The sequence below is a fragment of the Euphorbia lathyris genome, chromosome 9, assembly GCF_963576675.1.
Source record: "Euphorbia lathyris chromosome 9, ddEupLath1.1, whole genome shotgun sequence".
Taxonomy (NCBI): domain Eukaryota; kingdom Viridiplantae; phylum Streptophyta; class Magnoliopsida; order Malpighiales; family Euphorbiaceae; genus Euphorbia; species Euphorbia lathyris.
The window spans coordinates 76,485,744-76,511,536 of NC_088918.1; the positions used below are offsets into that span (position 1 = coordinate 76,485,744).

A 25,793-nucleotide genomic window follows, 5' to 3' on the forward strand; every position below is an offset into this window, starting at 1 on the left:
AGCTTCGCAGGCTTCGCAAATGCTAATTAAATTCACCAAGTAAACCCAAACATTAGCTTCGCAAGTTTCGCATAATATCGAATCTGTGAAGTCAGATGGGAGAGAGTCAGACGTGCGTAAATATTAAAGGTATTATAGGAAAGTCACACAAAATCAGTCTAAATATATAGTAGATTAAATAAATAGGTTAAATATATAAATAAGCCTCCAATTTAACCTAGTTTTGTAATTTACCTTTTATATATATTACAACCATGAGAGTTTAGTGTAATTTATTTGCTGAGCTGTCATATTGACAGCTGTAAACCACCTTATCTCCAACAACTTTTTACCGCAGGTATGCATGCTCTAATTTGTTTGATGATCCGTTGTCGTATTAACACCTGGAAACTGTACATAACCTCTAACAACTTTTTCACGCTCTTTTAACAAATTCTGTAAGTAAGTTTGGTAGACCACGCCAATTTCATGTCCTTTCAATATGGGTTCAAAGCATTATTTGGCCTAATTTTTTTTTTTTTTTTTCATTTGACTTTTTACCTATTATTTTATAATATTTAACTTCGGATCTATTCTAATTAATAAAATTTCATCTAATTTATACAAATATTTAACGGAATCGTTATTTTATTGATAAGTAATGATATTTTGCACTTGAACTTGACACGTGATATTTCTTAAAAAATTTCAACCACATTATGTGGAAATAATTAATTAAATTATAAAAATAAAAAAAATAAAAAAACAAATCCTAAATTAAAATCTATTAAGTTCAAGTGTTAAAATATAGTTATTTATCAATGAGATAACGATTCAGTTAAGCTTTAATATAAATTGGATTGAATTTCACCAATTAGGATAGATCAGTGGCATGTGACCAAATAATAAATAAGATTTCAAATGACAAAATTTTGGATAGATCAGATGCCAAATAGTACTTTCACTATAAGAAAATCATTACTTAATTACTGAAAAATTAGTCAAAATCAGTCTCTAACTCTGTTTAGTGACCCATTTCACGAGATACTAACTGAATTGAATTCGGTCTATAACTATACTGATTGGTAACCGTTTGCTGACCAATTTCCAAATTTGGTCATAAATTTAACGACTAATATTTTTAGTCAGAAATCTGCGTAGCTAACTTAATGACCAATCTTTACTGACAAATTTTCCTTAACCATCATCCAATGCCTTTTTCAACGATGAAAGAGAATCTGTACTAACAAATTTTCCATCGGTAAATTTTGAGAATGCAACTAAATACTGACGGATAAAAAACCCAATATCAGTGGAAGTTACGTCGGAGAAATAAAATAATTTTTGGCTGATTATTTTTGGGTTTCATATTTCTTCTAAGATCAAAATTATATATATATATATATATATATATAGTAATTATATGTTCTTATTAGTAGTATATTAAACTGAAATTAAATTTATATCAAAGTAGAAATCCATTAACCAAACAACATATTATAAATGCTTAGTATCTAAAAAAAAAAGTACAATCTAACTACATAATTTAAGTTAAATATACTAATATCATAATTAAAATATAGGAAGCTATTTTTTTTTGTAGGAACAAGAAAATAAAACAAAAACAACAAAAATTAACCCGGGATCAGTCTAGGGAAACTAATTAATTTCATAATAAACTTTTTAAAGTTTTAAATAACTTTTTATTTTTAGAGTAAATTATAAATAACTACTATGTGGTTTGACTGATTTGTAAATCAGTATTTGTGGTATTTTTTTTTGCAAATACAATCCTGTGGTTTGTAAAATTATGCATTTGAATTCACTTTGTCAGAATTTGGTTGATAACGACTTCGAAATAAAAAAATTTCAAGAGTTAAATAATATTTTAACGATTTTAATTCTTCAATTTTTTAGGTTTGAGGTCATTTAGAAGTTATTTTTTACGAGATAAAAAAATAACGTTTAGAGAGTGAAAACTCCAAAAATGATGATTTAAAAAAATTAAAAATACGGTTACATAGTAAATATGATACTAAACAGCTTTAATTTTTGAAAATTTTCATTTTGAAGTCGTTATCGGTTAAATATGCAAAAGTAAAAAAAAACATATAAAATTTTCTACCACAAGATTGTATTTAAAAAAAAAAATTAGTATCAGTCTGCAAATCGATCAAACTATAAGGTAGTTATTTATAATTAACCTATTATAAAACTTCCCAATTTAAAAGCTTGTTTCCATGTCAATTTCCTTCCATGCATCATGTAATATATTTGATTTAGGTATGCTTTCTTACATTATTAAAGTGCTTTTAAGATTATTTTAAGTATTATTATTGATCGGAGTGTCTCTCGCCGAAACTAACGACACCTCACAAGAAAGAGCTCCGGTGAGAAGTTAATTTCACTGTTATCAACTGGTGCAGTAATCGTGGAGCTCTCAAGTTTTTAGAGTTTACACCACGAACACGATGATATCGGAAGGACCAAACCCTCCCACAATTGGAATCAATGACGCCACAACTCATGGGGTTTTAAACCCACTCTCCGGTGGAACCTCCACCTTCCCAACTGGGCCTAGTATTCAAAAGAAACATGCTGCTTCTCCCCGTTCCTTCTAAGAAGAAGTTGAAGCATTTATAGCAAAACACACTTGCTATGAATCAAGGGATCATTAAGAATGATCATGGAGAATCAACCTGTAAGAAGCGTACAACCATTTGTCCTCCGGCGCATGAGCATGGAAGAAGATTCATCACCCTCGGAAAATCTTACTGCCCTTGACCCATCGATTGTTCGTGGGGGAATGATGTTGGGTCCGAATGTAGAATTCTCTGCCTTTACGAGACCTGGAAGGACGAATCCTCCACGTACCCACTATACAGAGGCAACAATCAGCTATACCGGATCTGCCACCGCCCCTCTCCAAAAACGGTTATTTCTTCTCATACTTTCTTCTAATTATAATTTTACCACCCTTTATTTACAATTTCTACCAACTTATTTACAAACTAATAGTCCCTCACATTTATCTCATTTTACGTCGTAACCTTATCTTTTTAATTAGTCATATAACTCTTATGTATTAGGGTGTATGAATGTTGAGGATTTATCTTCTTGAGGGTTTAGATTGAAAATATTTTGATAATTTATTGTTGAAAATTAACCGATCAGTATTAAAATAGTTATCAATGGCTTACATCCGCAGTCTCTCCACCAGGGCAAACCTTCTTACACGACGGTGCCACCCATCATTTGGTTACGTTCTTCATCGTGAAGATGATACCAAACATGATTCCATCCCCAAACGACCATCTTCGCACCAGGGGACTAGCAATTTCTTTACTAATTCATCCTTACTTGGTAGGAGATGCATTGATTTCTCCTCTCTTTCACCAACAATTGGAATCGGAGCTTCCGTTTCTCGGCATATGTCAACCACTATCGGTGAAGGGACGGAAAAAATTGAGTTGATCGCTGATGTTCTTTCTGATACCTCTGTACAAGCTGCTGTTGCCTCGCAGGGACCTGCTCTCAATGAAGTTGCTATTGCTGCTGCTGATTCTTTTTTCCCTGTTGCTGTACTTCAACATTTTATCGATGCTGTTCATTCCTTTACCGGCCTTAACTGGTAAGTATCTGCAGAGCTATGTTGCACGGAAACTCTTTTTCATCAGCATTTCCGCTTTTAGTATCTGGTTCTTTTCGGTTTCCATTGCAGTTTCCTAGCTAATTTTTCTTCGAAATAACGTTTAGGTATCTGTTTCCGTTTCCAGTTTCCATTTCCGTGCATCATAGCTGCAGAGAGATAGATGTCCAAAGTGTTTAATTGAACTTCAGTGCATATAGTGACTACTAATTGTGCAAACAATTACCGTTTTGGCTGTAGTTTGACGTTTATAGAATAGCGACTTATTTCACAAATTCCATAAAGTAATTGTTTACAATGCAAAGATGAGTATATTTTATTTTGGATGGAAACTTCAACACTTGAAGCACAATGTAAATTTGTTGTGTATTTTAAAGATGAACATGTTTCATTCTTCTAATTTTACTTGAATGTTCTTACTGTATGTTCAGGGCATGATCGAGTTTTTTGTTTTTCAAATTTCTTTTAGGTGGGCTTCCATAGCGTTAACAACTATACTCGTTAGAGTGGCAGTCCTCCCACTTCTGGTAAATAAAAATCAACAGAAAGCTGCTTCACAACTCGTGGTGAGTTATCTTCTCTTGCTACTGCATCTTCCTGTTCAGTCCTCTTATTTGCATTGTTCGCTGGTTTTTTTGTTGTAAATGTCTGGCTTGTACGTGCAACTTGTAGGGGTGGATATAATTATCCCTATAATTTAGGATCTAGTATTCTCTTGTATCTGCAGTCTATAAATAAAGCTTTTCTATTCAATAAAATATCTATTTTTCATCCTCTCAAATTCAGTATTAGAAAGGGGTTCTGTCAAGGACGAGTCTGCCTTTGCCAATTCAATATAGATTCGAAGAAGAGTTCTTTTGTGTCTAGTACGGACGCCTTTATTGGAAGATATTACGAAAGAAAGAAGAAATCTTCAGCCTAATTACTTTCCTATTCCAGAATTTAAATTCTGGAATAGGAAAGTAATTAGGCTGGAGATTTCTTTCTATGGTAATCCATTCCAATAAAGGCATCCGTATCACCATATCACATGAATACTTTCACAAGAATTGTTGTTTCATGCTTAAGTTTGTTCAGTAGCAACATTTTTTTATTCATGTTGCAGCAATTGGATTCACGTCGGAAGGAGATATTACAAAAGCTACAAGTTGGGGTATGATAGTTGTTACTTCTCTAATTATCCTATCATTTGTGACATGCTATTTGGAGATGATAAATTTACACCATTTGCTAATTATTTTATCACCTTCTACGCCTGTTTTGTTGCATATTCTCTTAAGCAGTATCGTTTAAATGATAATTTACATAAAGATATGGAATCTCATGACTTAGGTATGATATTTTAGCTAAAGGCATTTGGGCATCAGTGATGAAACCTATTATATGTGAAGCTTGCAATGTTGATAATCTTGTGGTTATCAACTTGTCATGTCCGTTATGGTATTTATCTAAGAAATACAGGTCACTTTCTTTGAAAAATGTTCTGCTTCTGCCTTTTTGGCCTTGTGTATGATTGCCCAGTATTCTTCTTGACCAAACTGTTCCAGGATTCTGATTACCAAAACATTTGTTGCGGCATGTGTACCTGCATTGTTGTGTTCATTAATTCTTGCATCAGTATGATACGGACGGCTTTATCAGAAGGTGTTGGGCTTGGCCCATTTATAATTTATGAAATTGGCCGATGCATGTGTCTTTAAGTTTTTTCAAGTGAAAAACATCCCACATTGCTTTCAAAGCACTTGGTGGAGATGTTTATAAGGAAGGTCCTCACATGCTTGGGGTGTGCTCCAAAGGGGTACCCACTTTTGTGAAAGGGTGAGGACCTATCTCTTTGTATAAATAGGTGATGAGAGACTGCCTTCATACACAATTTGAGGAAACAAATTTAAATTCTGAAATAGGAAAGTATTTAATAGAAAAGTAATTAGACTGGAGATTTCTTCTTTCTTTGGTAATCCATTCCAGTAAAGACGTCCGTATCACCATATCACATGAATAGTTTCACAAGAATTGTTGTTTCATGCTTAACTTTGTTCAATAGCAACATTTCTTTTTTCATGTTGCAGATATTTGATCCACCACTTCTTGAGGAGATACTACAAAAGATACGAGATGGGGTATGATAGTTGTTACTTCTCTAATTATCCTATCATTTGTAACATGCTATTAGAGATGATAAACTTACACCATTTGCTAATTATTTTATCACCTTCTACGCCAGTTCTGTTGCATATTCTCTTTAGCAGTATCGTTTAAATGATAACTTACATAAAGATTGAATCTCATGACTTAGGTATGATATTTTAGCTAAAAGCATTTGGGCATCAGTGATGAAACCTATTATATGTAAAGCTTGCAATGCTTATAATCTTGTGGTTATCAACTTGTCATGTCCGTTATGATATTTGTTAGCTAAGAAATACAGGTCACTGTCTTTGAAAGATGTTCTGCTTCTGCCTTTTTGGCCTTGTTTATGATTGCCCAGTATTCTTCTTGAGCACACTTACATAAAATGCTGTCCAAGTAAATGCTTTATTTGAGAACTTCCTTTCTCACACATGCTTTCTCTCACTCATAATTCAGCGCTTCGATATCGATGAGTCCATGAAACAAACGCTGATGCTTACGAAAGAGTAAGCAACCTTTTCCGCGTGCTTGTACAATTATATTAGCCTGCTTTTGTGATTTTTAATTCCTTGATCCATCTATTTTGGCTCACTTACTTTTTAAGAAATTGCAGATTTGGTGCTTATCTTTTATTTACAAAAACGAACTGGATATGTATTCACGGTTCCGTCTTTATCTGTTTCTTCTTAGCGGTAATTACTTAACATAGTTTCCTTTTCCTTTTTCCTTTCTAATATTGGAAACAGCGTAAAATGAAGGAAAACTACTGTTGGAAATGATCATGATCTAATTTTTTCAGACCTCAAACATGGCAGAAAAGGTGCCATCCTTTAAAACTGGTGGAGCATATTGGTTTCTTGATTTGAGTACTCCTGATACTCTATACATCTTTCCGGTTTTAACAGCATTAACATTCTGGATAGAGTTAACAACATTAACAGTCTGGATAGATGGGAAGGAGGTATGACCATCTTGCTCTACTTACATTAACAGTCTGGATAGATGGGAAGGAGGTATGACCATCTTGCTCTACTTAGCTTTGCTCTATGCTCCTTTGTAGCTCACTTTTAATTTACTACATTATATATCTCCTCAGTACAAAATTGAAAAGGGTCAGGAAGGAATTTTCGCTCCTGTCATGAAAATAATGAATTGGGGTTTTGCTGTTTTGACAGTTCTCTTCACCATGGGATTCCCTAAGGTAATATTGTGAGAGAGAGAGGAAGTGATGCATCCATTCTGAATTAGTTACAATGTTCAGTTCCCTTAAGTTCACCATGTCGATTTTATTTTGAGATTATGTTTCATTGTTAAAGCAATGCTGTTTACTCAATGTTATAAAACTCGGACTGGACCAGACTAGCCGGACTGAACCGCCAGATCACTGGTGCAAGCTGAACTAGTTTGACAGAACTAGAGTCAAATTTGAAGCCTGCGGTTCAGCCGGTAACCGGTATGATCCCGGTTTGATAAAAAAAATCATTGCCTCGATATAAACAGTTCTCACCGCTTGTTTTGAGGCAAATTTTTCTCTGTCTGAGTCTTGAAACTATATATAGCAGTTATCTTGGATATGATTGCCCCCATGTTTCCGATGTGAGACAATTTTGTTTGAGGAAATCCACGTGGAAACAATTGAAGTTATTTAAATTTTTATTGAAAAAGGACAAATTGAATCACGTGCATGCATTGGCTATACCTCAAATTAATCATATGGATTTTATCAGTTTTATAAGTTGTAGCCAAATTAGTATAATATATATTATATACATAGCTGGTTTTATGTTTTTTTTGGAAGATTTTAATTTATAAAAATTGTTTATGATTTGTTTTTATATATAATTTATAAAAATAATATAAAATTAATTATATATATTTAATATATATAAATATTATTTATTTATTACGTCATTCGGTTGTTTGACCAATCCTAACTATTCGGTCCGATCAAGTGATCTGTGACTCAATTATAAATCGGGTCTGATGTCTTGTTCGGTTTTGATAACATTCAATTATAAATCCGGTCTGATGTCTAATTCGATTTTGATAACATTCGTATTATTACACACTTCCATAGGATCTGCTTTCTTCTTACAGAATATGTTTAGAAATGAGGCAATAATTAAGTTGGCTCCTATTTTACCTGCAGGCTATATTTTGTTATTGGTTAACATCCAACTTATTCTCACAGGCCTACAACATGGGTGAGTTTTGATTCTAATCATGAGCAATCACCATTTTCGTTATCGGCTTGTATTTCGGGCTAAATGCGTTGTTGGTCATTGAACTTGCATGGTTGTTTCAAAATTGTTACTTAACTTCAATTTGTCTTAATAAAATCACTCAATTTTGAGTTTTGTCACAATTAGATTACTTCGGCGATTTCAATGGTTAAAATGCATCGGAATGATGACATGACTGACGCGTGAGCATGAGTTAACTCAGATATCATGATATCTGAGTTGACACATGCTCTCGTGTTTTAACCATTGAAATCATCGAATTGACCTAATTGAGATAAAACTAAAGTTGAGTGATTTTATTGAGACAAATTGAAGTTAAGTAACATTTTTGAGACAACTATGTAAGTTCAGTGAACAACGGTGCATTTAACTCTGTATTTCATTATGAAGTAACAAAGTTGAAACTGTTGTGGTTGCCTATTACTTTGGGTAAATTACATCTATGGCCACCGAACTTTACCCATTTTAACATTGTGGCTACTGAACTTCAATTCTTCATGATATGACTATTCAACTTTACATTTTGTTACATCGGTGGCACCAGCGTTTTTCAACCATTGCCTCCCATTTTAACTGGTTGTCTCTCTCCTTTCACCCTTCTAAAACCTAAAATGCCCGTTTTACCCTTCTTTCTCTCTTCATTTCTTTCTTTCACACCCTCTCTTTCCTGAGAAAGCCATGGATAGGTCTCTTGTTGTTCGAAGTCGGATCTTTCATGGGTCAATGCCTCTTGTTCTTCCTCGTCGTCCTCACCGCAGCTATTCTATGTTGCCTCTATATGATTCTTCAATTGCTAATTCTTCTTCTTCTGCTACTTCTGATTTGGATTCGTGAAACTGGTTCTTGGACTCTGATTTCACTCATTTTCTGCTCTGTTTCTCCAATCTTTGAACTGATTATTCCTGCTCTGTTACTCCATTTTCTTCTGAAACTGGTTCTCAGACTCTAATTGTAATTGTAAATGCTATTGAGCTGTCACCAACCACTAACTCTATCTTTTTTCCCTTTCCATCTCCCTCTTGCACCGCCATTAACCACCGCCCAAACACCGCACCATAGGAGCTACTACTTCCATTGTTGATACTGATGAGGATTAAGATGATTTAAAAACTGATTTTCAAGATGAGAATGAGTGAAATCATCTTTAGGATTAGCATCGACATTAATTACTTGGTGTAACTTTCCAGCCCCTCCGCGACCTAGATCGTAAAATTCCAATCAAGAAATCGAAACGTTAGTGGTTATTGACTGCCAAGATGAAGAAGAGGAAATGAATGATGATCTTGGATATGGGCTGGATGATGAACTTGGTCCATAGAATGTGGCTGGGAAATTTGGGAGAGAGAGGGAGTGAAAGAAACAGAAAAGAGAGAATGAAGCTAAAATGGGTATTTTAGGCGTTGGAAGGAGAAATGAGAGAGAGAACCGATTAATAATGATTGTCAAAGGTCATAAATGCTGGTCAAACGGTCATAGTGGCCACCGGTGTTAGAAGTGTAAAATTCAGTGGCCATAGTGTTAAAAAGATAAAGTTTAGTGGACATGGGTGTAATTTACCCCTATTACTTTCAGCTAGAGGTGGGATAGGAAATTCATTTTTCTTGGATTTATAACATATACATTAAAATCTCGATAAATGCATATTATTGGGATCGGAAAAAATATTCATTAAACGAGATTATTTATTTATCGATATATGAATAAATTATTCATTTATCGATAAATCAATATCTATTATTTTATAGATAATTTTTCATTGTAAAATACATACATTGTCTTTGCACTACAGAAAGTTAAGATGATGTTCATTTTAATTTAGTTGGAAAGAAATAACAATTAACTATAGATGCATTTTTTCAGAAGAAATGATTTCTAATTGATTGATTGAAAGGTTTTGGTCTATACATATTGTATGTAATTCAATAATTATTAATTTATATTTTCATTGGGCTCTTAAAGATTTAAATATTTTTATTACTTGAATTTATTATATAAACGAGATTATTACTTTAGTCCACTGACCCAAGTCGGGACCGAAAGAATTTATTATATAAACGAGGTTATTACTGTCACGTCCGTGTTTAAATTTCTAAATCTTTATTTTACGAATTAGATTACAATATACAATGTAAATTAATTATGAATTAAGTATATTATTAAGTTCAATTTAGTGTTTTTACGTATAAATTAAAAGGTTTGGGTAAGTTTTATAAAAGTTTATAATTAAGAAGGATCTTTTTAATAATTAATATTAAAAATCAGGTGCCTTCTATGGTTACTTGGTTTTTGACAAAGTAAACCTTACTTGGTCATATTCAATGTAGTAAAATACAACTAAATATAATAGTAATAAAGTAAATTATATAATTAAATGATTAGCGTGTCAATCAACATATCAATTAATTAAGAGAACTACAAATTTAGGAGAACTATCTAAAATAGATAGAGCTACGTGATTTTGATTCCCGAATTTAAAAATTAAAAGACGTTCGGGATGCGTAAGAAGCTTGATAGAATTATCAATTACAAACCAAATAACTAAATAAACTTTAGGTAGTCCAAATAATTTTTTATCTATTAGAATATAAGTTTGGCTTTTAGAATGTTAGAAGTTTGTTATCCTATTTTTTCTTCATGCCCGATTCTGTTTAGGGTCGGGTGTGACAATTACTTTATCAAACATTCATTTATCGAGGTTTAATTTAATTGTATAATCATTTGATAACACAATTTTGACACGGTTTGCTACCTCTATTTTCAGTAAGTATAGTTCTAGGGGTGTGAGGGCGAGCCTTGGCGCAACGGTAAAACGTTGTTGCCGTGTGACCAGAGGTCACGGGTTCGAGTCTTAGGAGCGGCCTTTTGCCAAAATTGGCAAGGGAAGGCTTGCCCCCAATACACCCTTGTGGTGGGACCCCTCCCCGGACCCTCGCTCAGCGGGGACGCGTAATGCGACCGGGCCGCCCTTTTTTTATAGTTCTAGGGGTGTATAAGTCCTTGGGCCTTCCTGTTACTCCTCCAGCCAGCAGTGCTTCACAAAATTCTTCGACAGCATCACCACCTGTTAAGAGTCAGAGGTTTGAACAAGTGAAGAGAAGAAAGAAAAACAAGAAGTAGATGATTCTAAAATTTTAATTGTGAATTGCTATTTACCGTCTTTTAATTACTTATCACCGTTCTCATATTGATATTTTTCTTTCGAAAACCGTTAATTGTCTCTCTTCCAATCAAAACTGAAATTATAAAAATAATTGATTCTTTACAAGCCAATAATCCCGGAAATGGATGATTATGAGTTGGAAACATTAAAATTTACGTTTTTTTTTATCAAAGAAATTATGAAAAAATGAGGGCTTTTAAAGCGGGAGTAGGTAAGAATATAGTAAGAATTTAATAGGATTAATACAGTATATCAATGTCATTTAAACAATAGACCAAACAAACTCGAAGAGATAGTCAAGAAATGTCATTGATATACTCTACATTAATTCTATAAAATTTTGTTTATGTTCTTATCTACTCTCTCTTTAGAAGCTTCCACTTGGTTTGTTCTTGTTTTTCTTCTTACCTTCCCTAAACACATGAAATTTTAAAATTTTAAATTAAATGAAGCATTATAAGACATATAATAATGAAAATGAATAGTACATTATACCTAGGTGTACCAATTTATCCTCTTCTAATGTCTTCGATAAAAATTCAAAAGTTTTATCAAAAAAATTGCACTGTTCATGCCAATAGGTTGATTAAAACTGAAATTATGAAAATAATTGATGCGTGACAATTCGAGAACTCCGGAAATGGATGATTATGAGTTGAAAAAATTGGATGAGATACATATTTTGTGAAAATATACGTTGTTGAAGTGGGTTGCTAAGTACCGTCACCAAATTATTTATCATCGCCCTCATTTGGACTTTTTGCCCTTCTCATAATTTTGATCAAAAACTGAAAATTTTATGTCCAAAATCATAAACCTGAACAATAATAATTAAAATTATGAAAATAATTGATATGTGACAACCGAAACCCTCGAAATGTATGATTATATGTCGAAAAAAAATTAAAATTTACATTTTTTTTATCAAAGAACTCATAAAAATAATATATATTTTTTTTATGACGATTTTGTATTTTTCATCACAAAAAATTGAATTAAGTATTGTTAGCCACTAAAAAATTTTCGATTTTGCACCGGCCAAAATTTGGCCTAAACGGATGCCACATCCGTTCGACCATGGTGGGAACGGATGCCGCATCCGTTAGGACCATGGCAGGAATGGATGCCGTATTCATTCGGCCTATGGTGAGAACGGATGCGGCACCCGTTTAGGCCAAATTTTGGCTGATTCTCTTAAAAAAAATCAGTTTTGAAAAAAATTATGCAAATGGTAAAATTGTCCAGATGAAGATAGTAATAAGTAAGTTGAGACGGTAAATAGCAAAATCCTTGAAATATTGTATTGAATTTTGATATCATTTTGTTGGCTCGTGAAATAAAATTTTATTCAAAAAGCATATATATATATAAATAAAAGCCCAATTCTTAAACCATTTCTCTGCCTTGCTCCTGGAGATAAAGATCCACTAGGTCTACCTTCCTCTCCTCTGCTACTTTGTAAAGTAGAAAATACTTCTCACATTTACTTAACCATTCTTCTACTTCAGTTCCCCCAAAATAATTTGGAAGGGTACATTTTGGTATCATTTTTTTGAAACAAGGGGTTCTATTGAGGGAATCGGTGTTGTCGTTCTCAAGATGAGATCCTAGAATTCCTTTACCAGTATTGACGAAGACGAAGGATTGGGTAAGGTTGGTTAGCGACCTCTATTCTGATCACGTTGGATGGAATCTAAACGCAGGTTCTGGGCAGTTTGGACATCTCAGAATTGATCTGTCAATGCCCCTATGTTGGTGGCGGTAACCTCTGTTTGCTCCTTCAACTTGGCATTCAATGCCCTGATCTGTTGTTCCATGGCTTCCATAGCTAGTTCGTGTGCTCGTTTGGCTGCTCGAGTCCTTATCGTTACCGACCATACAAGTCAGAATAATGACTGAGAATCGATATCTCTGATACCAATGTCTGTCAGATCTAGGATTCTGCCTAGAGAATAATCAGGAATAAAAGGAAATAGAAGAGTGGGGTAAGAAAGAGATAAGAGAAGAATGATTTCACTAATTTTTGCATATCTATAGCGAGTACATAGTTATCCTCTTAAATAGAGAATACGGCCAAGGAAACGATTACACCAGCTCTACCGTGCGCCAGCTATCTAACAAACTATTTAACCTATTCTAAGATATTACTAACAAACTATTTAACCTATTCTAAGATATTACTAACAAACTATTTAACCTATTCTAAGATATTTAGCAGCCACTATTTAGGGAAGATAAACGAAACTCTTTAACGGAGTGGTAAATAGTTAGTTTAGTCCTTCTTCTTCCGCTTACATGTGACAGATGTTGATTCAACAGGTGGTGACGCTGTCGAAGAATTTTGTGAAGCACTGCTGGCTGGAGGAGTAACAGGCATTTCAGGAACGCCCAAGAACTTATGCATCCATCGAACCCTAATTGCTGAAAGTAATAGGCAACACAGAAATAAATAGTTAGGCAATCACAACAGTTTCAACTTTGTTACTTCATGATGAATATGGTGATTGCTCATGATTAGAATCAAAACTCACTCCTGCCGTAGGCGATCCAGAATATGTTGGATGTTAACCAATAACAAAACATAGCCTGCAAGTAAAATAGGAGCCTCATTTCTAACATATTCAGTAAGAATGACATGGTGAACTTAAGGGAACTGAACAACAACAACAACAACAACAAAGCCTTAGTCCCGAAATGATTCGGGGTCGGCTAACATGAACCATCATATAAAACCGTGAAAATCAAGTCGTGTCAGCGACACAGATTCGCTCCCTCCACTCCGTCCTATCCACTACCATATTTTCCTCAATTCCCAATAAACTCATATCACTCTCGATCACCCTCCTCCAAGTTTGCTTAGGTCTTCCCCTACCCCTCACCACTACATCCCTTTGCCACTCTTCGGTTCTCCTAACCGGCGCATCAAGCGCTCTACGTCTCACATGGCCAAACCACCTTAGTCGGTTTTCTCTCATTTTATTCTCAATAGATGTAACCCCTACTTTTGTCCTAATTATTTCATTACGCACCCGGTCCTTTCTCGTGTGACCACACATCCATCTCAACATACGCATCTCCGCCACCGACATCTTATGGATGTGGCAGTGTTTCACTGCCCAACACTCCGTACCATATAACAATGCTGGTCTAATTGCCATCCGGTAGAATTTTAAGGGAACTGAACATTGTAATTAATTCAAAATGGATGCATCACTTCCTCTCTCTCAGAATATTACCTTAGGGAATCCCATGGTGAAGAGAACTGTCAAAACAGCAAGGCCCCTACCTGTTATTTTCATGGCAGGAGCGATATCCGGTTTCAGACACTTTTCAATTTTGTACTGAGGAGATATATATTGTAGTAAATTAAAAGTGAGCTACAAAGGAGCATAGAGCAAAGCTAAGTAGAGCAAGATGGCCATACCTCCGCATGTATCAAGAATGTTAATGCTGTTAAAACCGGAAAGATGTATAGAGTATCAGGAGTACTCAAATCAAGAAACCAATATGCTCCACCAGTTTTAAACGATGGCACCTTTTCTGCCATGTTTGAGATCTGGAAAATTAGATAATGATCAATCCGACAGTAGTTTTCCTTCATTTTACGCTGTTTCCAATATTAGAAAGAAAAAAGGAAATTAAGTAATTACCGCTAAGAAGAAACAGATAAAGACGGACCACTTAATACACATCCTCTTCATTCCTGTAAATAAAAAATGCACCCAACATCTGCAATTTCTTAAAAAAATAAATGAGCCAAAATAGATAGATCGAGGAATTAAAAATCACAAAAGCAGGCTAACATAATAGTACAAGCACGCGGAAAAGGTTGCTTACTCTTTAATAAGCATCAGCATTTGTTTCTCGGCATCATTCACATCGGAGCGCTGAATTATGAGTGAAGGAAAGCATGTGTGAGAAAGGAAGTTCACAAATAAAGCATTTACTTGGACAGCATTTTATGTAAGTGTGCTCAAGAAGAATACTGGGCAATCATAAACAAGGCCAAAAAGGCAGAAGCAGAACATTTTTCAAAGAAAGTGACCTGTATTTCTTAGCTAACCAATACCATAACGGACATGACAAGTTGATAACCACAAGATTATAAACATTGCAAGCTTCACATATAATAGGTTCCATCATTGATGCCCAAATGCCTTTAGCTAAAATATCATACCTAAGTCACGAGATTCCATATCTTTATGTAAGTTATCATTTAAACGATACTGCTTAAGAGAATATGCAATAAAACAGGCGTAGAAGGTGATAAAATAATTAGCAAATGGTGTAAGTTTATCATCTCCAAATAGCATGTTACAAATGATAGGATAATTAGAGAAGTAACAACTATCATACCCCAAGTCGCATCTTTTGTTGTAACTTCTCCAAACGTGAGAGCAATCGCTGCAACATGAAAATAAAATGTTGCTATTGAACAAAGTTAAGCATGAAACAACAATTCTTGTGAAAGTATTCATGTGATATGGTGATACAGACACCTTTATTGGAATGGATTACCAAAGAAAGAAGAAATCTCCAGCCTAATTACTTTCCCATTCCAGAATTTAAATTTGTTTCCTTTTGTTATTTCAGACATTATTTTGGGCATAGGAAACAAATTTAAATTCTGGAATAGGAAAGTAGTTAACAGGAAAGTATTTAATGGGAAAGTAATTAGGCTGAAGATTTCTTCTTTCTTTGGTAATGTCTTCCAATAAAGGCGTCCGTACTAGACATTGAAGAACTCTCCTTCGAATCTATATTGAATTGGCAAAAGGCAGACTCGTCCTTGACATAACCCCTTTCTAATACTGAATTTGAGAGAATGAAAAATAGATTTTATTGAATAGAAAAGCCTTTATTTATAGACTGCAGATACAAGAGAACACTAGATCCTAAATTATAGGGATAATTATATCCACCCCTACATTATTCAAAGGAAACAAAATAATGTCCGGAAACAAATTTAAATTCTGGAAGAGGAAAGTAATTAATAGGAAAGTAATTTGGCTGAAGATTTCTTCTTTCTTTGGTAATGCCTTCCAATAAAGGCGTCTGTATCATATGGATGCAAGAATTAATGAACATAACAATGCAGGTTGGTGAAGCAGTATAATCATAGATACTACAAAAAAATAAAGAAAACAAATAAACAAACATAGAGTAACCTATTCGACTAGGCATCAAAATGAAGATGCACAACAAAAGCGTAGAACAAGAACAAGGGAACCTACAAATAATGCTAGAATTTTGATTTCTTTAGCAAATTAGCAATTGTAAACAACTTCAGAAGCATCATAATTGTATAAGTTCCAGCAGCTCAATACTAAAGTTTGGAACTCCTGAAAAGGGGATAACAAGCATCTGGGAACTTAATAGAAAAAGAAGAGGTGAGACTTTAAATAAAATATAAAACAAGTTCAATTTCAAAGAGACAACGTTAAAGCTTGTTCGTTTACGAAAAATATTGAAATATTTTCCTCCTTTTTAAGTATTTTAAAAGAAAATAAGTTTAATAGTCAATAACAAATATTCTAATTGTTTTTTTCAGAATGGAAAATTCTTTTCCAACCATTGAAAATTAGAACTAAAACATATAGAGATAGACAAAGAAGCAGCAAGCATCAGCATCCTAAGCAATCAAAAAAAAATCTATAACATGTGTGAGAGAATAAGGAACAAATTTTACCCTACAAGTTGCCAGACATTTACAACAATGCAAATAAGAGGACTGAACAGGAAGATGCAGTAGCAAGAGAAGATAACTCACCACGAATTGTAAAGCAGCTTTCAGTTCATTCTGATTTACCACAAGTGGGAGGACTGCCCCTCTAACGACTATAGTTGTTAACGCTATGGAAGCTCACCTAGAAGAAATTTTGAAAAACAAAAAACTCCATCATGCCCTGAACATACAGTAAGAACATTCAAGTAAAATTAGAAGAATGAAACATGTTCATCTTTAAAATACACAGCAAATTTACATTGTGCTTCAAGTATTGAAGTTTCAATCCAAAAAGTAATACTCATCTTCGCATCGTAAACCATTACTTTATGGAATTTATGAAATAAATCGCTATTCTATGAATGTCAAACTACAGCGAAAACGGTAATTGTTTGCACAATTAGTAGTCACTGTATGCACTGAAGTTCAATTAAACACTTTTGGAGATACTTACCAGTTAAGGCCGGTAAAGTAATGGACAGAATCAATGAAATGTTGAAGTGCAGCAACAGGGAAAAAAGAATCAGCAGCAGCAATAGCAACTTCATTGAGACCAGGTCCCTGCAAGGCAACAGCAGCTTGTACAGAGGTATCAGAAAGAACATCAGCGATCAACTCAATTTTGTCCGTCCCTTCACCAATAGTGGTTGACAAATGCCGAGAAACGGAAGCTCCGATTCCAATCGTTGGTGAAAGAGAGGAAAAATCAATGCATCTCCTGCCAAGTAGGGATGAATTAGTAAAGCCACTTACAAAACCCCTATTTTGTAAGAAATTGCTAGTCCCCTGCGGCGAAGATGGTCCTTTAGAGATGGAATCATGTTTGGTATCATCTTCATGATGAAGAACGTAACCAAATGATGGGTGGCACCGTCGTGTAAGAAGGTTTGCCCTGGTGGAGAGACTGCGGATGTAAGCCATTGATACTGATCGGTTAAGTTTCAACAGTAAATTATCAAAATATAACCTAAGCCCTTGTTTTTGTTTGGGAGGGGTTAATGGAAGGAAATGGGACTAAGCCGTTCTCTAGGAGGAGGTTAATGAGAGTAAACGAGAGTAATGGAAGGTTAAGATTCGAACCCGTGATCTCTCAGTCACACGACAACAACTTTTACCATTGCGCCAAGACTGAATCTCAATCTAAATCACTAACCCTAAATAAAAGATTGAATCATGGATAAGAAAGTGATATCCTCTTCAAACCCTAAGACATATAATAACAAATTACATTACTAATTGAAAGGAGGAAAAATTACAAAATTGGATCAAATGAAAGATCTATTTACATATTTAGACCATTTATCCAACTTACTACATATCTAAACTATATTTTTGTGACTTTTCCAAAATACCCCGACCTTTCATCTTCTCCTTCCTCTTCCTCTTCCTCTTCCCTTCCCAGAGCTTTGATCTTCCTCCCTTCCTTTATATTGCGAAATCTGAATAATTTCTTCATCACCATGTTTTTCTCTTCTTCCTCTCATTTTCTCTTAATTCTTCAACTTCCAATTTCTAGAAAATTAAGCAATGTTTCTTCATCTTCCTGTTTCTTCTTGTCTCTTGGTTTCTTTCTTATTGTACGGATCGGGGACATCGTTATTCGACGTTATTTTGATTGTTTTCTGTGTTTATCATATGGTTATTGACGATTTCAATGATAAAAGACGGAAAAAAATGTAAGTATCTACTGTTTAATCTTCATTTTTTTTCCAGAAAATCACTTTGCAAAATGAGGTTTGCGATGAAAAATAGGCTGAAAAAGTACGATTTCACTTTGCAAAAATAGATTGTGTGAAGTCTGCGAAGAGAAATATTCATGATTTTTATATTCACAGACTTCGCATAATCGTTTTTCGCGAAGTAAAATCGTCATTTTATTGTTACTTTTCTCTTCGCAGACTTCGCGTAATCTTCTTTCGTGAAGCCAAATCGTCCTCTTTTTTTGCTAACACGGCTTAATTTTTGTGAAGGTGGTTGAATACAGAACATCAAATTCAAGTACCCATTTAGCTTGGATACAAAGGCACCAATCACAGTATGCGGTGTACTGGGATGTAGGGGATGTGAGAATTTGCCGATTTTTCTTGGATTCTTTCTTGAAAAGAAAAGAAAAATCACCACAAACTTTGGGTTCCAATATTTCTCAAACTTCGGGTTCCATTTCTCATCTCATAACATAAGGACGCTTATTCTGCCGATTTTTCTTGCTTCTAGTTCCTTCTGTTTTTGGGATTTAGGGTTTAGGTTTTGAATTATTGTCGCAATCTTGTTGTAAATTTTGATAATGTTATGATTTAATGTTGTTATTGTTGCAATCTTGTTATAAATTTTGATAATGTTATGATTTTAATATTAGAATTATTGTTGCAACCTTGTTGTTATGTTTTTTTTTTGTTATTTACCACTTCGCAATATGTGAAGATAATACTGCTTAAAAACACGTCTTTTACTTCGCATATTACGAAATTTGTGAAGGTGAAAGTTATTATGCGAATTAGTATTGTCGTCATATGCTTCGCATATTGCAAAATATGCGAATTAAATTCATGTTTTGAAGCATTTTTATATTCACATACTTCGCATATTTCGCAATTTGTGAAGTCAAGTAGAAGGGAGAAAGAAGAAAGACTAAGAAATTTCTAAGTGTTATATATATATTGATAACACTGGCGAAATTTCTGATCGGATCACGTCCCTGTGGGGCGCCGTTGGGATCGGCCGGGGACACTCCGATGCCAAAGTCAGTAGAATTTAGGGAGAATAAATCGTATTGACAAAGCTTAGGAGGTGTAAGAATGAATGTACCTTGATAGCCTAGACAAGTAGGCTATAAATAGTCTGATGGATTTGTAACTTCTAGGTAATTAGAAAGTCTTCATTAATGCTCATTTAATGGTGGTTACAAGTTACTCTTAACCTGGCGGGTTAAGACTATTAATGATTCATTTAATGATCATTATGGCCGAGTCGGCGGTTTAGCCGTTACTTAGGTAAATGGAGAGACTTGCCTTAGAGATCCGCCAGCGGACCTCTTAGAGCTAATCCAAGGAGATCCGCCGGGCGGCTTCCTGTGCTACGTGGCACACTTGAGGCAATTATCTCTTTTGGTCCTTGCGATAATATCCCGATGTTATCATATATATATATATATAAAGGGTAGGGAAAAGTACAAAAATAAACCTTGTGGTTTGGCCCATTTTCGAAGTGCACCCCTGTGGTTTAAAAGTTTGCAAGTTGGTGCCTTGAACTTCATTCCGTTAGCAAAGAGGGGTAAAATTGACTAACGGTGTTAAAAGTCAAAGGGAAAATAGTTAATTTGGTCCTTATATTTAATAATTTTATAAATTAAGCATCCTTATTATCTAACTACACAAACAAACCCCAAAATAAAAAAAATTCAATTATACCATCTTCTCCATTACTCTTTAATTTTTTTCTTTCTCTCTCATCTTTTTTAATTTTTCTCTCTCTAAAATCAAGTTTCTCTCTCTAGAATCACCGTTCAATAATTTCCTCCCATTCCAAATTTCTAGACAAGGCAGCAATTATAGAAGATGAAGCAAAGAAGCAAAGTCCATGGAGATTAGCAACAGTAACAAACGTAGAAGAAATGAAGCTAATTCTAAACATGGTTCGAATATGGCTAGTCACATTACCATTCGGAATCTGCGTAGCACAAATGTCCACATTCTTCATCAAACAAAGCACAACCCTCAACAGAAAACTCGGCAGCGGCAACTTCCTAATCCCACCAGCCTCCATTTTCGCACTGGGAGCAATCGGCATGATAATATCCATCACAACCTACTAGAAAATCCTCGTACCAGTATTAAGAAGAGTAACAGGAAACAAAAGAGGAATCAAAATCCTCCAAAGAATCGGAATTGGAATTGCATTTTCAATAGCTGCAATGACAGTAGCAGCATTAGTTGAAAGAAAAAGACTAAGTAAAGGTCCATCTTCATCATCATCAAGGAGTGTGTTTTGGTTAGCTCCACAGTTTCTGATATTCGGAATGGGAGATGGGTCTACACTGGTGGGATTGCAGGAGTATTTTTATGATCAAGTTCCTGATTCGATGAGGAGTTTAGGGATTGCTTTTTATCTTAGTGTGATTGGGGCTGCTAATTTTCTGAGTAGTTTGTTAATTACTGTGATTCTTGATTTTAGAGAGAGAAAAATTAAAAAAGATAAGAGAGAAAGAAAAAAATTAAAGAGTAATGGAGAAGATGGTATAATTGAATTTTTATTTTTTATTTTGGGGTTTGTTTGTGATAGTTAGATAATAAGGATGCTTAATTTATAAAATTATTAAATATAAGGACCAAATTAACTATTTTCCCTTTGACTTTTAACACCGTTAGTCAATTTTACCCCTCTTTGCTAACGGAATGAAGTTCAAGGCACCGACTTGCAAACTTTTAAATCACAGGGGTGCGCTTCGAAAATGAGCCAAACCACAAGGTTTATTTTTGGAAAAGTCATAAAAAAAATAATCTAAATAGGTAATGGGTTGCGTAAATGGTCTAAATATATAAATGGGTCTCTCATTTGACCCAATTTTATAATTTTTCCTTAAAAGGGTAAAGGGTAAAATAGGATAAATGTAAGGAATGGTAAACTTATAAATAAGTTAAGAGTATGAGTTGTAAATGCATTGTGGTAAAGTTGTAATTAAGAGAAAACTTGAGAAGAAATGAGAAGGGTTGAATTGTATAATCTTTTTAAAAAGTCCATGTCGTGTGGGCTTTGTGCTGAAATGAAATAGTGGTATTTTTAAAATTCACACGCCATGTGGATTACAAATTGAGAAGAAAAAGCTCTACTTTAGATCCATATGATGTGTGGGTTTTTCACACGGCGTGTGAGCGCTGTTTTTCACATAAATGGTCCTCCTAAAAAACTTGATCTCAAGTTCCTTATTGAGTATGGAAGAAACTCGTTGGTCTTGAACAGACTCAAAGCTTTCAAATCGAACAAAAATATGTTGTTCGAAATGAATTCATGAAACTTATTTCAAAAGATTCCATATTCACCTTTTTCACAAGAGCTTCATCATATATTTCAACTTGTGACTTGTCCTGATTTTCATCATCCTTGACATTCGTCTTCCACTTTCTACCGGCATGAAATGGGATATCATTGGTCCCTAATACAACAGATTAGGGGGGTTAATAGAACTAATCACTAATTTAAACCTTTAAAACTTTTCTTACTCAAGTCAATGCAACACCGAAGGCAATTCTCGGAATCATAGGCAATTTCAGTCTATTGAGCTTTTTAGTACTTCAATCTACTGAGATTGATTCAGCTTCTGATAATTGCACTTAGATGACAACTCTTTAACATATGCTCTAAATAACTTAAGGCATGTGATAGTTAAGTTATGCACATAATATTCAGGGTATTGACAAGGTCAGTTTGGACATTTTGAACGACTGAAATATCGACTACTTTAGTGCAAACAGATCTAAAGAATAAGCAGAATCAAAATATGGCAATTCTAACAAGTTTGTCCAACAATAAATGCAATTCAATAAGCAGGAGGAATTGCATTATAACATGGCAATCATGTGATTTTAAATTTCCTATTCTAGAATCATTCAAGGAAACTAGGTTCCTTACATTAGACGAAAAGCGAAAGAGAGTCTTCATATTGAAAAATGAATTGCAAACAACCTTTCGTTCTTCCGTATACAAGTTGATCTGACTCATAGGTAGCTTGTCTCTCTTTTCACCAAGTGTGGGTTTCAAGTCACTGCATATCCATATATCAAGCATATCATTTCTAGTTGCAACTCCATCCTTTGTCTTACACGGGATGTTCAATATTGTGCCAAGAATAGCCTCCTAACAATTCTTTCCAATATATATTACATCTAGATTGTGTCTTATTGAATAAAACTTCCAATATTCTAGTTCGTAAAAAATCGACTTCTTCTTCCAACACGGTCTACACTCAGGGTCACCCTTATACGGAACAAGTTTCTCTCCCTTCCCACTAGCTTTGTGCAAGAATTAAACTCTTTTGTATATCTGCTCTCCTGTTAATAGTTTAGGAGGATCATCCTTTTCTATAGTGTTATCAAAAGCAGAAACTTGCTTTCGGTAAGGATGATTCCTTGCAGTCCACCTATGAGTCCTTATATATGCCATCTTTTTAGAATACTTTACAATCCCAATATATTTAATTCCTTGCAACTCTCGTGATTTGAAAACACAATTTATTGAATTTCTCAATATATTCCCTCGAGAGCTGATCTTCTCCTTGCACAAGATCATGCGATCTTTGACAAGCTACCACATGAGGAATGCTTCCTACAAACTTCGCACAAAATTCTCGGCTCAACTGTTCCCAACTATCAATTGATCCCATGGGGAGGGATTGGAACCAATCAAATGGTGGCCCCTTAAGTGTAGTGGAGAATATCCTACAAATAATTCCTTTATTGGAACCGTAGACGTCCATCAGCTCTTTATAGTGTCTGACATATGCCTCTGAGTTGTCTTCCCCTCTACATTGGGGTAGAGATGAGGCTTTAAACCTTCAGTCTCCTTCAAATCTCAAGATACGTGCTGTGAATGACGAATCATTGTTGACAGGTTTGGCATATCTATCGGTATTATCTCAATACCTAGCCATGGCTGCTTGCACTCGCCTTTCAATCTTGTCTTCCATATGCTCGATGTCAAATGATTAAGGTGAAAATGGTTCTAGATCTTAATGTCCACTAAACAGATGTTGGGATCGGTTCACTGGATGAGAATTCGGGCGTTCTCTATTGCTGAGAATCTTAGCCCTGTTACAGGGTCATACTGCCAATTTTCTTTAGGGATTTCTCTTTGTGAATCACTGAATAACCACCTTCAAAGAGGGATGGTGGCGGATCCGGTATGGCTGATTGTTGCCTCTATATCGTGGGTACAGGGAGGACTCGTCCTTTCAGGTCCCATAAAGGCAGAGAATTATGCATTCAGACTTAACACCATTCCTCCACAAACAATCAATGGGTCAAGGATCAGTAAGTTTTTCCCAGGGTCCTAGATTGGTGCTGCCTGATCCGATGATGAATCCTCTTCCATGCCCGTGCGCCGGATGACGGCCGGTTGTCACGCTTCCTACATGTTGATTCTCCATGATCATCCTTATATGATCCCTTGATTCATAGTCCATGTGATTTTCTACAAATGCTTCAACTTCTTTTTGGAAGGTGGAGGTTCCACTAGAGAGTTAGTTTGAAACCCCCTGAGTTGTGGTGTCATTGATTCCAGTTGTGGGAGGGTTTGGTCCCTCCTATGTCATCATGATCGTGGTGTAAACTTTAAAAACTTGGGAGCTCCATGATCACTGCACGAGTTAATAATAGTGAAATTAACTTTTCACCAGAGCTCGTCCTTGTGAGGGGACGTTCGGTTCTGCGGGGGACACTCTGATGCCAAAGTTAGTAATAATACCAAGAAGAATCTCAAAAGCACTTTAGTAATGTAAGAAAATATACCTAGTACTTTTTGGGATTGATATATTTATACTAGATTCTGTAACCATCCATAATAAATGTTGAAATATATGAACAGCCTAGGTTTTAGTGCTTTTTAATGTATTTATTGTACATTCTTCAGGTTTGTTTGTTAGTGTCATTATTGACCATTTAATGGCATTGATTGTAGAAGTTCTTGAAAAACGGCTTAGTGGTAATGATTGTGTATCGGCCTTAATTGGCATATCTGTTCCCTTTTGGCGCATCCAGCCTCACCGGCGTATCCAGCCTTAGCTGGCGTATACCTTATCTTTATATCTATGGTTTTTGCCATGTGGTCATGTTTTGTACGAACATGTGTCCTTTTATTCGTGGGTTTTTACTATTTCACCCTAGAGATAACATGCGGATGTTATCATGATTGATCGTATATAACGAGGAGCCAATATCACAAAATAATAGGCCAGGTAGCAAACACAAACGTTTTTAATAAGTAAGTGTCAATATCACAAAATAATAGGTCAGGAGACAAACAAAAATAATTTTTTTTTTAATATTAGGAGCCATGTTGCATAGAAACTCTTCTTCACTAGCGATTCTGCGTTTCATTTCCGTTTCCATTTCTTTTCAGTTTCCAATATCGTTTTTAGGTATATTTTTATAGAAATAAAAAAATTTGGTGTTAGTTTATGGTTCTGCGCAATACAGATCAAGAGTTAAATAGTGATTCAAGTTAAATACTATATTCTATGGATAATGGTTTTTGGGAAAGTATCAATTTAAGCTCCACGTAAAAAAAATAGCACTAATATGGACTTAATGTTTAAAAAATGGTACCAATGTAGGCTTCGATAAGGAACATAACACGTCATTCATATTTCTTGGAGATCAGTTATTTCTATCTCTGTCTCATTTCTTTGAAAAATAGGAGTCTTCAGCTAGATGTTGAAATATATGAACAGTCTAGGTTTTAGTGCTTTTTAATGTATTTATTGTACATTCTTCAGGTTTGTCTATTAGTGTCATTATTGACCATTTAATGGTATTGATTGTAGAAGTTCTTGAAAAATGGCTTAGTGGTAATGATTGTGTGTCGGCCTTAATTGGCATATCTGTTCCCTTTTGGCGCATCCAGCCTCACCGGCGTATCCAGCCTTAGCTGGCGTATACCTTATCTTTATATCTATGGTTTTTGCCATGTGGTCATGTTTTGTACGAACATGTGTCCTTTTATTCGTGGGTTTTTACTATTTCACCCTAGAGATAACATGCAGATGTTATCATGATTGATCGTATATAACGAGGAGCCAATGTCACAAAATAATAGGTCAGGTAGCAAACACAAACGTTTTTAATAAGTAAGTGTCAATATCACAAAATAATAGGTCATGAGACAAACAAAAATAATTTTTTTATATATTAGGAGCCA

The 25,793-nt window shown here is 34.8% G+C and overlaps 1 protein-coding gene and 2 pseudogenes across 4 annotated transcripts; 2 read left to right on the forward strand and 1 right to left on the reverse strand.

The window, feature by feature from the left end:
• The first annotated feature begins 3,132 nt into the window (after nucleotides 1-3,132).
• On the forward strand, nucleotides 3,133-11,305 carry LOC136206580 (mitochondrial inner membrane protein OXA1-like). 4 transcript variants are annotated; one of them, XR_010676331.1, is made up of 9 exons: nucleotides 3,133-3,610; nucleotides 4,098-4,194; nucleotides 4,734-4,781; nucleotides 5,698-5,748; nucleotides 6,215-6,264; nucleotides 6,372-6,450; nucleotides 6,558-6,578; nucleotides 6,664-6,959; nucleotides 7,908-7,951. XR_010676331.1 is itself a non-coding variant. In XM_065997687.1 (9 exons), the coding sequence occupies exons 1-9, from the start codon at nucleotides 3,171-3,173 to the stop codon at nucleotides 7,971-7,973; spliced, it is 1,077 nt and encodes a 358-aa protein (XP_065853759.1). In that variant the 5' UTR covers nucleotide 3,170; the 3' UTR covers nucleotides 7,974-11,305. The 4 variants fall into 4 exon arrangements, 2 of the variants coding, with proteins under 2 accessions (XP_065853758.1, XP_065853759.1); XR_010676332.1 differs by lacking the exon at nucleotides 7,908-7,951 and having other exon boundaries at nucleotides 6,664-6,771; nucleotides 6,855-6,872; XM_065997687.1 differs by having other exon boundaries at nucleotides 3,170-3,610; nucleotides 6,558-6,698; nucleotides 6,855-6,959; nucleotides 7,908-11,305.
• A 1,182-nt stretch (nucleotides 11,306-12,487) lies between these two features.
• Nucleotides 12,488-18,163, reverse strand: LOC136207154 (mitochondrial inner membrane protein OXA1-like; annotated as a pseudogene).
• Nucleotides 18,164-19,681: 1,518 nt separating this feature from the next.
• Nucleotides 19,682-25,523, forward strand: LOC136207437 (protein NRT1/ PTR FAMILY 5.7-like; annotated as a pseudogene).
• The last annotated feature ends 270 nt before the right edge of the window (nucleotides 25,524-25,793 follow it).